Genomic DNA, 15,438 nt, shown 5'->3' with positions numbered 1-15,438 from the left:
AGTTACTGACCCAGTATGCAGGAATGGGAGGAGCAGAAGCAGGAGGTGTGAGAAAGTGCACGGAGCAAAGAGGCGCGCAAGGGCAAGAGAGGAGCAGAAAGAGGTGATGTAGAAAAAATGAGAGTAGCAAAAGAGGAAAGTGCACTTCCCCTTTCTTGGTGACCGAAAAATTCAGCACAAAGGCTTCGTATCAGGGCGGTGCTGAAGGCAAGCACATGCAGCATCACAGAAAGACAAAGGCGTGACATAATCTGTTCCCATACAAAACCCTGCCTTGGGCACCACCTGAACTAAGAGCACCATCCACCCCAGGCACTGAAAGATTATGGGCCGTCTTGCCCTAGGCACCACCAAACTAAGTGCATCACCCGCCCTATGAAGCTGCGGCATTCAAACACATTCGGCGGAAGGACCAATCATGCAGCCAATTCTTTAATCTAACTATAAAATCAAGCTGCTGCTGCTTTTTGTTCTAGTATGCAGGGTTTACATCGATAAAATGCTGTTAAAGGGGCACTGACACATCAAAATCATATTTTTTTTTATTATCCGAAACGGTTGAAAACGATGTCGGGACATTACCCTCAAAATTTGAAATTTGGGAATTCAGTATTTCTGAAGTAAAAAAACAATTTCCAAATGCCGAATTCGAAGTTCCCGCGCGATCGGCGCCGGTGCCTTGACGTCAAAAATTGCGGAGACCTGAGAGTCCACTTTCCTGTCACCACTCCCTGCTGTTGCCATGGCGACCCAAAGCGAGGAGGATAGGAGCGAGCGCCGGCTAGCGCCGGCGTTGCGGCGGACCGGTTTTGAGCGGTGTCGCCTGTTTTCCGTTGGAGGATACAAATCCAGGAGACGGCACCACAACGAACTCCCGATTTTTGGTATTTCAAAAAGAAGGGCCGTAGTGCGTTCGCAATTGCGTTAAAAAACATGTTTTAGGATTGCCGTCATTAAATGTTATAGAGATGTCGCCTACAAAGCTTCTAAATTTCCTGATTTTTGACGTCACCGATCAAAAGAAGCGAGGAGGCGAGAGGCGGGAAAATCAAACGCCAAAAATAAAAAGGCGCGCGTGCGCGCGGGAAAATTTTTTTTCGCGATGCGGTTTTTTTTGCGTGTCTATGGCTGCAACTTGCATCGTTTTAGACAATAAAAATAAATACGACCTTTGGGGTGTCAGTGCCCCTTTAATCAAAACATACTTTTAATTCACACAAATTCTTTCTTCCGATCAGAGAGATCTATCGAACGATTTGCCATGTTTAAAAATACATCTAGTGATAAAAAAATCTATTTTCTAGCTACAGTGATTTAAATCAAATAAATCCGATATCTCATGATAAAAATACAAAAAAACATGATATTTTTCTACTTTGAGCACAAGTCATGCACATTCAGAGTCAACTTCTCTGTGCCAGATTGCCAAGGCTAGCATAGCCACCACAGAGCCCCTTGTGTTAGCTCGTGGCTTTGATTGCCGCCTCCACTGCACTATAAGTAGGATTCAGTGCTTTCAGAGTTTATTTTTGCCCTACGTTCATAGTTTTCAGGAGTCTACTTTTGCTAGTTTTTCATTTTCCAAAAGTTTGGGAGATTACATCTGCTGTGTTCCCAATCGTTCAATAGTTAAAACAAAAATATTTGGACATAGAAGTGTACCAAGTTTATAAAAATGCACTTGTTTCAAATAATATTTCAGTTGGATTCAATGTTGGCCCCCTCCCATTGGTATTACTGTACCACGATAAAACTTGTGTCGTTTCAACTGACGTTGGTAGTACTTTAGAATTGGTCAATTCCTGGACGTAGTCACTAGGAAGCTTGTTTCCTTCCCATCCTCTTCCACCACTGTGCCCACTGCGCCTGCTGCGCAAATTGAAGTGATTTCAGCTGTCCAACAAAGTGTAAGAGTTCACAGCTTTGAATCATAAAACAGAACCCCTTCTCCCTCTAAGAAGCACAGGTAGTTGGGTACAACTGAAAACTGGAACAGAGGCTTTTTTCCTGGCCCAAAAGTACAATAGCCCATTGCCCTCAATAAAACATCCGGGGAGATAAACAGCATACACACTTTTGTCAGCGGTCAGAGATTTGAAAGAAAACTGTAGTGGCCTCTACTCAGGATCACTGAATGGCCCTGCACTAAACATATTGTGTTTAGTACATGTGTACTAAACACACATACCTAGAAGTTTGGAGTTTTACAGATAAATATGAATTGACAAAAAATTGACCGGCACGTTTTCACTGAGTTTTTCGGATTTATCCAAAAACATGGAGCCCTATCCATGAGACATCCAAGTGAGAGTCAAGACGAAGCCAGATGCTCTCAAAGCATGGTGGGGCTGCAGCACTGTTCAAGCTATGCCAGCCTTGACGCCGTAACATGAAATAGTTGATGTCGAGCATAGCTCCCCAACATTTCGAAGCAGACTCAATGTGGGGGCGCATTACCTAGGCTGTCTTTTTCTTCAGACTCCCCCGCTGGCTTCGTGACTTCGTCCGCAACTTGTGATCTGTAAATAGTAAGGCAGACAAAAAGAAAATAATCAATTGAATAACCCCTACCTGAAACAAAGGCTTTTAATTTAGAACACACATCGAAAAACACACTCGGTTAATCTGTGGCCCTTTGCCAAACGAAGTAAACACAATTCAGAAATGGAAAAAAAAAAAAAAAATTCAAAACAGAAAAAAAAAAGTGTTCATGAGAGCCAAATAAGAGTACTACCATTTTTAACATACATATACATAGTAGTACTAGCAGTTTCAACATAGATACACATAGACAGTAAAACCTCGATAATTCAATCTCGGCTTATTTGGAATCCAGGATAATTCGCAAAATTTCCACGGTCGTGAATTCTCATGAAAATATGACCGGATAATTAACCGTGCCTACACGGTTAATTCGTTTATTTGGTCTCCTAGGTCCAATTTTTAGTTGGTAGGTGGTGCAAGATAGCATCCAGATTCAGCAGCAAGAACAAACATGGCGCGCGTCTTCGCTGATCCATTTCCCGATTGCTGGTCCATCCGCTTAGTAAGTCACTTTGCTTTTTTGGGCTTGGGCAGGCGTTGGGTAGGCTTGGTCAATCTCGCCTCACGTGGAGTTGATGATCGGTGCCAGTAATCAGTATTCTTGTCGCTGCGCCACTGTAGTTCGGGTTGTTACAAGGTGCACAGACTGAAGGTACCCAAGTATAAATCTTTAACCTTGAAACAGAAGGTTTACCCTCATCGAAGAAGCAAAACAAACCGACGTGCTCAAAAACTAAGCTTGCGGAGAAGCACCAGCTGCCCATCTCCACACTTTGCACCGTTCTCAAAAACCAGGCAAGGATCGTCAAGGAGTACAGCAAAATGCATTCTGCAAAGCATTTGCGAATTCGATTCCCCACATACCTGGACGTCGCCCCCACATACCTGGACGTCGAAGCCGCCCTGATAACCTGGCTCCAGAATTCCACCGCAGAACACCTTCCTGTCGACGGCACGATTTTACGAGAGAAGGCCAACAATTTAGCTTTGAAATCTGGACACGAGAAATTCAGGTGCAGCAACGGATGGTTTTCCCGCTTCAAGGAACGGAACAACTTGACATTCCTTACGTTGTGCGGAGACAGCAGCAGTGCGGACAAGACTGTTGTCCAAAATTAGATAAAGCACACTCTGGCTCCACTTCTTAGCACGTAAAGTACGGGTGATGTCTGCAATCTGGACGAAGCAGCCCTTTTTTACAAGATGCTCCCTATAAAAACATTTGCAGCGAAAGACGCCAATGCCAAAGGACAGAAACAGCCAGAAGACAGGATCAAAGTCTTGTTCGGTGCAAATATGATGGGCGAACACAAGCTGCTCCTCCTGGTCCTAGAAAAAGCAGAGAAACCACAATGCTTCAAGAATGCTGGGCTTCCACCAGCCAATCAACTAGTCTACCGACACAACGAAAAAGCCTGGGTCACAGCAGCCATCTTCGAAGAGTATGTGCGACTCCATGATTGCAAGCTTGCAGTAGCAGGACGAGAAGTTGTTTTTGTGGTTGGATGTCACCATGGCCCGGGCCATGGTGACATTCAGTACCTCAAAGCGATCAAGCTGGTCTTACTCCCACCGCACACGACGTCCATCTTGCAGCCAATGAACCAAAGAGTTATTCTTCACACGCGGAAGATCTATCGCCATCACCTTCTGAAGCAGATGTTGCTCTGCTACGAGAATGGCAAGGGCTATTCCATCTATCTTCTCGGGGCTATGTGCCTGATAGTGTATGCATGGAAACAGGTGAAGGTGGAAGTCATGAAGAGATGGTTCGAACACGCTGGAGTTTTGAAGGCTGTGGAGCAGGAGGATACCGTGGATACTGCCAGTGCTAGTGCCAGCATTGTCCCTTAGATTGACGATGAGGGAGAAGAGCTTTGCTCCCGCGTCAAGGACAGTGACAGTGAGTTGGTTGGCATGAGGTTCACAAAACTACTAAACGGACATTGACAGCGAAATCACTAACAGTGTGACGGCAGAGATTGATGGCAATGATGAGCTGCCTCAAGCCCCCGCTCTAGGGTAAGTTATACAATCGCTGAATGTCGTCCGCAGCTTTGTGGAATGTAACGGCGGTGATTCTGAGATGTTGCACCCAGTTAGCCTTCTTGAAAACATGATGGTTGGCGCCGCTAATTACAGAATGCAGCAGTCCCATATCGACGCCAACTTTGGGTGATGTTCTCTCGTTTCGACTGCTCGTTTTGAATAAAATGGTTCCGTCAAGATTCAAAGCTTCGTGCACACTTTTCTGTTGTATTCTTTTGTTTCTTGATAATTTTCAAATCCGCTCAATTCATATTTTTTGAAATATGACAGACTTTGAATTAACGAGGTTCTACTGTGCTAGCATTATATTCAGGTGGTGTCCATGGCCTTTGGATTGCACCGTCTAGTTACATGGTGTGAGGTTTTCATAAGCTCTCTAGTTAAAAATACTAGAGTAGACTTCCATTAATTAAAACTCAGAAATTCTAAACATATGCTGATTAAACAAAAAATCCTAATGATTAAAAAGCGCGACAGGACAATGGACACAGAAGGAGACACAGACACAGCACTACTTACAACTGAATCACTGAACGCTGTGTCTGTGTCTCCTTCTGTGTCTGTTGTCCTGTCGCGCTTTTTAATCATTATGAATCACCAACTCGCCCAACTTTCTACCCTCGTCAGAAAATCCTAAATATCTCGTTGGCTGGCTATTACTTCAGAGCTTAATCACCATTACACAACCTAATTCAAATACAAAATGTGGCTTTCGTGCTTTGTGTTAAAGAGTAAGCGGATTATCTAAGCTAAAACAGTTGCTCCTTAGGCTGAACTGGTCAAATCACATTAAGGCCGATACAAACGAACAATGATTAGTAAGAATGCTGTACTTTAGAAATGTAACCACGGGACCTCATTTTGAATCCTGCTGTGCTCAGCAAGAAGAAAACAACTAGAAGGCATTTCCAGCTCCGTGACGGGACCAAGGCATCTAAATAAATGCAGGCTATATGCTTTCACACTTGGGCTGGTGTTTCGCTGCACAAGTCACCTTTTTAATTTACGAACCCAACTTAAGGGGATAATTCATACTTGCAATAAACAGAACAGAACTAACCGGTCCCCTCTGAAGGGGTGTCAATCATTCTTTCCTCTCCCAATTCCACAGTGACAGACAGCTGAACAAACACAGTGCAAGTCTTATCACGCTGGTAGACTTGTTTGCAACTTGCTTTGCGATTCATTCTTTGGCGTATCAGATACAATAGTAGAGAGCTTACACAACTGCACAAACAACAAAAGGGAGACAGCAAGCAATCCCAGAGGGCATCAGGGGGAATTAAGCCACATTCTGAGATAGTCCCTTTATGGTCATAACTCAATCTATGGGTTCATAATATCCTAAAAAAAAAAACTAAACATTGCATTCATGCATTACCGATTTCTCCACTAAATTTGGTATCAAAGATCAATTACCTTGGAATTATCACAGACACCAGAAGGCACTGTTCGATAATGTGAAGCCCTTCTTCTTAGAGTAACTGTACAGGATCTGCTTGCAGAGCCAGAGTATTACATTATTTTTTCTTTCACTGCCAACTTCGAAATATTCGCGACTCCAACTAACTATAGGTGGCGCCACTCACTTTCCAAGATGGCGGGTTTAGTGAGGGTCAGAGATGCGTGCCGCTGTTGAGCCTATCTAGTGTGCTGGCTTCACTGAGCGACATAAATTATTTCCGGTAATACGAGGAAGCTAATGTTTTATGAGCGCAGGTCACCTCTTTAACCTGAAAACAAGAACGGTATTTAGCGTATTAATTATGGAAGGATGCGCGTTTTAATTTTGCAGCGAAACCGAAACTTACCTCTATTTTGGATTTAATTTCTCGACAGAGGCCTTAATTTCGGATTCTTTCATGACTCAAGATGTGTCTCATATCGTAATTATTTCCTTAGAAAAGTTGCTCGCGGAAACTTTATTTTGTGACATACTGTTCGATCCAGGCTCATATTCATAGTAGTTGAAAAAATCAGTGCTGATATCTGTGCGTTTGCGCTGCCTTTTTCTTGCTCAGATAAAGGTCATGGGAAATAATGACAATTATCCCAGCACAAGAAGAAGTGAATAGTTTCAATGTTTACAATATGTCCACGAAACGCGTAAACTAATAAAAGCTGCTCTCACTGCAACAACCCAAGACAGAATCCCTGTCAGACAGCTGAAGTGTGTGTGTGTGTTTTATAGCACCGCGTGACGCGTAGGACTTCATATTACATCCAGCGTTTAACTGTTTGTCTATCTCGATAACTATGTCAGAGATTTTCATATGCTAAAAAGAAAACAAGATTAATAATAGTCTTTCCTTTCTGGAAAGACTATTATGGTTAAAAAGAGTATTCTCGTGATCGTGGCGTTAATTAGAGGCATACAATGCTGCGATTTGAATTAATATTAATAATATTAAAATTCACATATTTGAATAAGTAATTCTTCAAGCTCTAATATAATTTGTTGCTTATGATCTAATTTTAAACGCGCGAAGAAATACAACAATGAAAACTGTGCTAATTATCATCACTGGTTCTAATTGCTGCATTTTAATTAAAAATAAAATAAAAATAGTCTAAAATCAATGAGAACATTCTAGCTAACGTGAGAAATTCATGTAAAATTACATTAATTGTGGTGCTATCAAAGTCGCGACTTTTGACAATCGGCAAAACGTCCAAAGTCGCCGCCAATATACTCCCAGACCAAATGCCCAAAAGCTAAAAAAAAAAAAAAAAAACCTTTTTGTTTAATTACTAGTTTTTTTATAACATTTATTTACTTTTGTATTTGCTCGCCGTCGTTTTGCCAATCTCAGCCTTCACAGTTCGAAGGAACGCCTACCTGCTTCAACGTCTGCTCACTGCAGCACGTTTCGTTGGCGTTGGAAGCCGGTGAAACAGTAGTGAGTTTTAATATTGCGTATACGAGCGAACTCAAGCCCTGTGTGTTTGCGTTAGCTTTGCGCGTTCCACACTGCGCGTGCGCGGAGCCCGAAATCGCGGTCTTGGATGGCGCATGGCGATGAGGTGCACGCACAACGTGGGGCACGCAACTCTAACGCAAACGCACACCGCTAGCGTTTGCTTCTATGCGCAATACTAAAACTCTCCAGTAAGGTACAGTCCCATACCGGCTGCAGCACTACGTTGGGACAGTGAAGAGTGTTGTTTGCATTCGGAAGCGACATTTCGCGAGCCATGATCACGAGCAGTTCCGCTATGCCCGCTGAGTAGGAGAATTGGGGGACCCTCGCTAGAGCGCTTCCCGTGTCCGCCGCGGGAGGGCGAGCGTCGAGCTGGAGACGCGAATACATCCCACACTAAAATCAAATGAACTGGAATGTTCCTCAACCATTGAACACGATGTGTAGCCACTGGGTACAGCATAAGCGCGCTGTTTTACAATGCTAGCGATGTTTTAAAACATGTTTTCAAAGTCTGGGAAGCAGACAACACTGAGGACGACCACGTCGCTCACGGAGCGATACGCGACCGGCATGTCCAAGCACCTCGAACCAAACGACAACGCGCAGCTACGGCTCGCAGAGGGGAGAGTTTTCTTCGGCCACTACGCTCCACCGAGGGCATAGAGAAAAACGGGACGTGAATGACGGGGCGACGCGCGCGCGTCGTGTAGCCATATTATGTTTTCTCTGCTCCACAAGCCGCCTGACAGCCACGCCATCCACTCCTCCAGGGCTCCTGCAGAAGCGACAGAAGCTTCCCGTAGTGCGCCTTGGATACATTGTAACTGCCTAGAGTGTATCGTTGTGATACTTTGCTCCACAAAGGCGCCCTTCTTCGATACCGATTTTAATATAGAAATCGGTCACGCATGAATGTAATGTTTGGATTTTTATGATGTGTAGAGCCCATAGATTGAGTTATGACCATAAATGGACTATAGCAGAAAGTTTTTTAGTGCCCCTTTAGGAACATTAACAAAATGCTCGTAACTCGCACCGCCCCGCGTTCCTTCAACTGTCGGCGACTATGGCTGGTACAAGGGAATATGCAAGTGCATACGATGGTGATGTCGTCGACGGGCTGATCACTTCGACAATGTACTTGTAGCTGGTGGGCAGCAGCGCGATGGAGTCACCCGATGCCAGTACATGCTGCTTGTCCTTTTTCATCACCCTCGAAGGACCTTTGTTCTGAGCTTGGTAGAAGCACGGGTTCACGTGGGTCTGCAACGGAGAGGCGGAGCCAAAGATTACGTCCTTGTTACAAGGATATGTGTGAATTTATTAAATGCTTAAGCTTAGTTTTTTTTTAGTGGATGGTGATCTTTAGACCAGACATCATTTTTATTGAACATGGTCCTGGACTAAAAGATGCACCATATTTGCATGTACTTTGTGGGAATGATCCCAACGAGATAACTACGGCCGCTGGTATCGGTAGGGTCGTGAACCGTTGATACAGACACCTCTCTCTCTCTCTCTCTCTCTCCCCCCCCCCCCCCAAAAAAAAAAAAAAAATTGTCCATAATGTTCAGGGGTTTATAATAATGAGAAAAAATATGCATGTTTACCAGTTCATCCCTGAAAACGGTCTACATAGCGGGGTATCCACACCATTAGGGTGCATATTAACAAGACACAAATGTAGTCCAGAACAATGCTCGCATTTCTAGTGGATGATTTGTTTCCTGCATTCCGACACCCCCAAGTACAAGTGTTCGCCCGCTTCCCTTAATTTATGCGAAGGTCTTCTTGAATGAAACTGAGGGACTCAAATGTGATCAGAAGCGAAGATGAAAGAGTAACTTGCTATGCTTGCACCGAAATATATCTAGTCCCATCAGCATTTCGCTTTGCTCTTGAAACTCTCTCAGACACAGCATGTTAAAGTGATACTGCAACCAAATTCTAGCGCCTACTTTATTGTCGAAATGTCAACCATATCCTGGCCACACCACGGAGATACTGTATAAAACCCTTTATTTTCGAGGCTCCTATTTTTCACGAATTGGTCACAGAGGACATAATCGCGTCCACTAAATTTCGCGAATACGAGACGCCTGCACTGAAACTCTTAAGGACTGAAAATAAGTTTGCGATAATTAAGGGTTTGCGAACATTAAGGGTTTTACAGTACCAATTTTTTGCTCGATTTGAGAGTGCTGGATAAACTGATGTCAATCAACCGATCAATCAATTTAAATTTATTTAAAATAAACACAGAGCACACTGCAGAAAAGCATCCAATTAGTCCAGTGGGAGCTGGACCAATTGACGTCTGTGACATCAATAAGTTCAGCTCCCAGGATGCATCGTGCTCTTCGACGGCTCATTTCTGAGCGCTCGCTGGAATTGGTTCTTTGGAACAAAAAATATAGCCATCCGCTCAAAATGCAAGCATGCGCTTGCCATTAGTAGATTGAGTTGATCATGTTTAACTTATTTTTTAATGTGAGGGGTATATTTAAGTTTTGATTCAGTATCCCTTTAATATCATTGAAACAAACACTGTCGTTTGTTCACGCAGGGTTAAATAAGAGAGTATGGATGACACAAAGGGCGGAATGTCATTCTCTCGTGTCACCACTTTTGCAAAGCTTTAAATAAAACTTTTGCTTAATTACCCAAGCACCAAGAAGCATGTGGTGAGTGTGTTCGCATGCACTATGCATACCGACATCTGCAGCAGTAACTGTTCCCAAGCAAAAACATACAACAAATGTTGCTCTGCAAACTTGTTCCAATCCCTACTTTATTTTTTTACTTTGAATCTTTGATACAGATAAGGCAAGCACATGCAGTGCATGTACCCACGTTCCAAGGATTGTCCTTGGTGCCCGGGTAATGCGGAGAAAAAGAGAGCTATTGGAATGTGGATTTTCAGCTGAAAACTGCAACACTGTTGGAGCAGCAATTGTTTCTCAGTGCGGAGCAAAGTTAACAGCTGTGATAGACTTTGTACGTTCGACACAAAAATGAAAACAAACAAGGTAACTACAGTTAACAGACTGTGCAACAACTTCAGACTTGCATTGCCAGCAATGACTCAAACCGTAACCAAAACCGAAAACCGTTTAGAGCAAACTTTTGAGTAACCGTAACCGGAACAATACCAATATTTTTCATTTGGCACGAACCATAACCAGAAACTAAAAAGTAACTGGTAACCGATATATTAAATCGGTTCAACAAAATTTTCCCAAATAAAAAATTGAAAACTTGGGCGGGATTTTCAACTGGCACGGTCATTTGTAGACATATGTAGTGTTGGCGAGTGGTGCTTGCCATTATAAGTTCAATTAAAAGGTATTAAATTTTAACTGCCAGAATAACTGGCAATTCAACTTCAGTTGACGTGCAGTTGACACAACAGGCCCTACTGTGTCAAAAGTGCTCCACGCCTGTTCCATTTAAAACCTCTTTCAGATTATGAATTGAACTTCTGTTATAACCCTGAGATGTCAGGCCAGCTTCATCACTGCCAATTCTGGATTTGAAGTACGAAGGATCGAGATGAATTAACCTTCATGCAGGTCTGGTGGAGCATCAAATCTGGCATTCCCCCCCCCCCCCCCCCCCCCCCCCCAATCTCACCCTAACAAAACATAACAACCTTGGAATAAATACAAGAGCAACCAAAATGATCAACTAAGTTTTAGAAAATTTTGTAATTTCATGTACAGACATTGACTAAGCTCTTGTATTTATTCTAGAAAGAATGTCACGTGCATACTATTGACGTGAGGTTCTTCGCAAATGTAACTAAAGAAAAGGTATAATACTTGAAGCAGTTGGTGCAAGTGTGACTAGCATAACTTGAAAGGAGAGGAGCAGTAAGGTACCAAGATGCAACAAACAGGTAGAGGAAACAAACAGTGCTTGGTCAATTTTATATCATGTGGAGCCTGTGTTTCCGTTAAGACATGGCAAATAATATGGAGTGCAAGAGCCTTGAAGTTAAAAATATATGAGTGTTGACCCTACAAAACACATGCCATGCATGAATCACGGCTGGACCATACCAATGGTGATCGGATGGTGCTTGTTTTTTACCGTGATACATAGCTTCAAGCTGAGTGAATATCTCTTTTAAGTGCCAAATTGGCAATAAAGTTTTTATTCCAGAAAAAAAAAAAACCAATTTACTAGAATTGAGCATCAACAATCCAGCCACAGCTGAAGAACTGTGGTAAGGAAGCCGAAAAGTCAGCTTTATAGCGAATTCTACAGAAGAGGTAAATTTCACGGCTCATTATGGCACAAACGTGCTGGCTACTGTGTACGTCCAATAGACTGTTTTCACGTGACAGCTGAAATATGACATACTTGGGTTGAGCAACAAGCAATAAAGTAAATAGTTTAAGAATAACTACAATAAAAAAAATATGGCCAAGAAAAATGTATAACAATTCCCACAAACCCCCTGAATTCTAACGCCTTCCAATTGGAAAATAAAGCGATTTGATTATTCGCTCCAACTAAGTCACGCCAAAATTCACCATGGTGGCCGTCACTAAAAAAAACAGTCTACGGCAGCATAAATCATACAGATGCGTCGAAACTATCCAGGAGATGGGGACGGGGGTTTAGGGGCCCATATTGTTTCCATTCAATTTCTGTTTTGCAAACATTGTGCATATGGTATTCCACTCACAATAAACATAGTTTACTAAATCTACAGTCTGATGTAACAAAAGAACAATCTTGAATTCCTGAGAAATGGCATCACGATAACACCCGGTACAAACATACCAGCAAAACAAAGTTTGGCCTCATACCCAATGTGCCCCAGTGCATTGAGTGAAGCATTACACAGCAGGCTACATGTAGTTGTAGTAACTTTGCTGGTTTGAGACGATTTGTGTATTCCCCGAGCGTGGGAGCACTCGGTTCTTAACAACGCCTGCCAAGCCCTCTCAAATGACTTCAATGTCACAGCAGACTAACAGGCACTTCATTGATCATTGTGTGTATGTACCACTGAAAGGTCTTAGATGTTTCTGGGACTGAGCACGTGTGTGTGCATGCATGTATGACACCCCTAAATATTGGGCATGCTTACGTTTTTAGGATACAGATAACACGTACAAGTGTGAGATGCCTTGAATGTTGCATGGGGCTTACAAGTGTTATGTGTAAGCATGTATGACTCCCGAATATTAGGTGTGCTTAGATGTTTGGCAAACAGATAACACATACCCACCTAAAGTGCCTCCAATGCTGTAATGGAGTTACATGAGTTTCACTGCTTGTAAACAGTGTGCATGCACCAATGGAAGGTTTTAGGCGTTTCCGGGATCGCACAGACGTGTTCAGGCATATAAGAGTCGCTAAATAGTGAGTATGTTTACATGTTCAGGAAACAGATAACACATACTGGCATGAGGAGGACTTCAATGCTGTGGTGAGCTTATACGTTTTGTTGCTCATTATCTACCGTGTGCACTAACAAACAATCTCAGACATTTCTGGGACCATGCACATGTGTGTATGCATGTATCACACAACAAAATATTGGGTGTTTACATGTTTGGGAAAAAGGCGGCCCATACCGGCATGACATCGTGTCAGTGTTGTAGTGGGCTTACATGTGTTCTGATGCTCATTGTTTGTGTACAAATAGAAGGTCTTGGACGTTTGTGGGCACAAACACACATGCATGTGTGTGTGTGCATGTATGGGCCCCTAAACACTGTGTGTGTTTACATGCTTGGGAAACAGCACATACCGGCGTGAGGATGACTTCGCCGTCTGCAGTGACTTCCAAGATAGCATGGTTTCTGGAAACTTTCTTGTCGCTGCACTGGAAATAGAAGGGCGAAGGGCAAACAAACTGTTAGTCCCTTTGATAGGGAGGTCGTTTCAACGTGACTCATTATCTATATCTCCGCCTTCTTCGAACGAGGGGTTCACAAAAAACGATGGAACGCCAAGTGCGCGTGCATTCCAGAATCCGGTAATGCTTAAACTCGACGACACGACGCCGACGTGATAAGCTCAACACGGAGTGGATCGATTAAACCGTTAACAGCCATTGGGAGAAAACGCAAACGTAGTTCCAGGCACTGAAAAAAACTACGCACTGGCTCAGGAATGCCGCGGAAGTTGCGGCTTATCACGGCCCGATATAGGCCAACGAATTGAGCTGGCGAAATGCCCGAATTTACCACGAAATCGTGCGCACGGAACCGACGCGTCCCCATAAATTCTGATGCGTTAATCAAGAACCAATATTTCAAGGCGGGGAAGGGAGGGTCAGTCACCCGTACTGTTGCCGTGAAGAAAGAAAGAAAAAAAATTAAATAGAAGAGGGACGCCGTCCTAATGGTTTTTGGCGTTCCATCGTCTCGGTAGAGGTCCGAGTTCGACCTAGTTCAAGCAAAAGCATGTGCACAGTGTTAGAACGGGAACCCGGGAGAGTCTACGTATCGGAAGATGTTCTCGAGAAACGCGAACAAAAAGCAGAGAAGTAATCATTGCGATCCTTACTTCGAGAAGCGGTCCCCGGCCAATGATGGTTTTGCCGATTTTGAGTTCCACGGGCTTCTGAGGCCCCTCGACCGGTTTCAGAACGACCTTCTTCATTGTTCTGTTTTAGGGTAGGTGCATCACGCAGCTTCAGAGCAAACCTTGGACGCGAGAAAAACGCTTCATGGCAAATGTTGAGTCGCGACGGCCGCTACACCACAGAAACTCAACATCCATCATCTGCCGCCATCTTGTGTGTCACTCCGCGTTAACGGACTGAAAATAGTTTCGTCATAAAACCGATCAAATGTTACTTCTGGAGCGAATAGAAGCTTAAAAAAAATATGCTTAGCATCAAACGAAAATAAAATTTGATCTCGACTAGAAATATGTTATGGTGCCGAAGGTAAATAATAAAGTTAAATAAAGTTGTGTTCGATCGCTCGCTCAGGAGAAGCGTCACTTCTTGCGCGGCACCTGCTAGTTGGGTCTCCTAAGGACAGATGGCAGCACACGCCAGCATTTTCTTAGTTTATTTTTAGTCAGCTTCGTGTCTGCTTCGCCAGATTACGCTAGTTGTGTTCCCATAACTTTTCTTTTTGCAACTTTCGGAATTCTTATTTTTGCTGTTTATGTTTCTAATACTAACGCAAAACGATTTGATACGGGGCTTTCACGTTCACGCCTTAGAGTGCTGACATTTGACTAATTGGACATTTTATGTCGCGACGCTCCTTTTTTCTACCTTCGATATTGAGTTTTTCAAAATCGAATAATCATATACTGTTTGTCCGCATATAAACAATGTAATTCAATATCTTTTGTTGGCGTGCGTGATGAAGTAACATAATTAATTCCCCTAGGGTGGTCATTCTAATTATATTACTTAAGAGGCCGATTTCCCCGCTCAGCTTTCTACGCCACTGCTGCCGCGATGCATGGAGGTTGAGGTAACTTTACACTTTCTGTACGCGATACGAGGTGCGTGCTGAGCAAGGAGATTAGAAGGGTAGGAGGAGGCATGACGTCAGCCGTGTAGCCTCCACAAGCCAAGCTCCCTTGACGCCTCGCCCCCTTTCTCATTTTCCTCCTTACTCTCCTCACTTATCAGCCCAACATAACCACATCACGTGACTGTAGCTAGCCTTCGTCTAGCCTTGGATCTGAAAAAAACCTACCGGACGGAGCGGGCGCAAGCCTGCAAGGAATCCTACTACAATCAACCGTCCATCGCGCACAACCGTCCATCGCGACTCGGAGCACAGCGGAAATCTGGAGGTCACGTTGGGCATAACATCGTTTAAACTTTTTATGACTAGGCTTCACACATATTGCAACGTGCCCCCTCCTATGCTCTTTTTCATACTTACTGTGCAACGCTGTCACAGCTACTGGCGCGAGCGCGCGGCTTCAT

At 43.5% G+C, this 15,438-nt stretch overlaps 1 protein-coding gene across 2 annotated transcripts in view; it reads right to left on the bottom strand.

Moving 5' to 3' along the window:
* The window catches only part of LOC8023401 (aprataxin and PNK-like factor), a 40,048-nt gene extending 25,759 nt beyond the window's left edge, over positions 1-14,289 (bottom strand). The window contains exons 1-4 of one of the 2 annotated variants that reach the window (XM_029991129.4): positions 14,046-14,289; positions 13,285-13,359; positions 8,617-8,780; positions 2,458-2,519 (exon numbers count right to left, since the gene is read on the bottom strand). In XM_029991129.4, coding sequence (XP_029846989.3) covers positions 2,458-2,519; positions 8,617-8,780; positions 13,285-13,359; positions 14,046-14,141 — 397 coding nt within the window. In that variant the 5' untranslated portion in view covers positions 14,142-14,289. The remainder of the gene's footprint in view (positions 1-2,457; positions 2,520-8,616; positions 8,781-13,284; positions 13,360-14,045) is intronic. The other variant, XM_029991130.4, reaches the window with a different exon arrangement.
* Positions 14,290-15,438: the final 1,149 nt, after the last annotated feature.

The sequence above is a fragment of the Ixodes scapularis genome, unplaced genomic scaffold (genome assembly GCF_016920785.2).
Source record: "Ixodes scapularis isolate PalLabHiFi unplaced genomic scaffold, ASM1692078v2 PGA_scaffold10__122_contigs__length_95168666, whole genome shotgun sequence".
Taxonomy (NCBI): domain Eukaryota; kingdom Metazoa; phylum Arthropoda; class Arachnida; order Ixodida; family Ixodidae; genus Ixodes; species Ixodes scapularis.
Note: the sequence above shows the minus strand (reverse complement) of the source record. Positions and strands in the feature narration are given on the sequence as shown.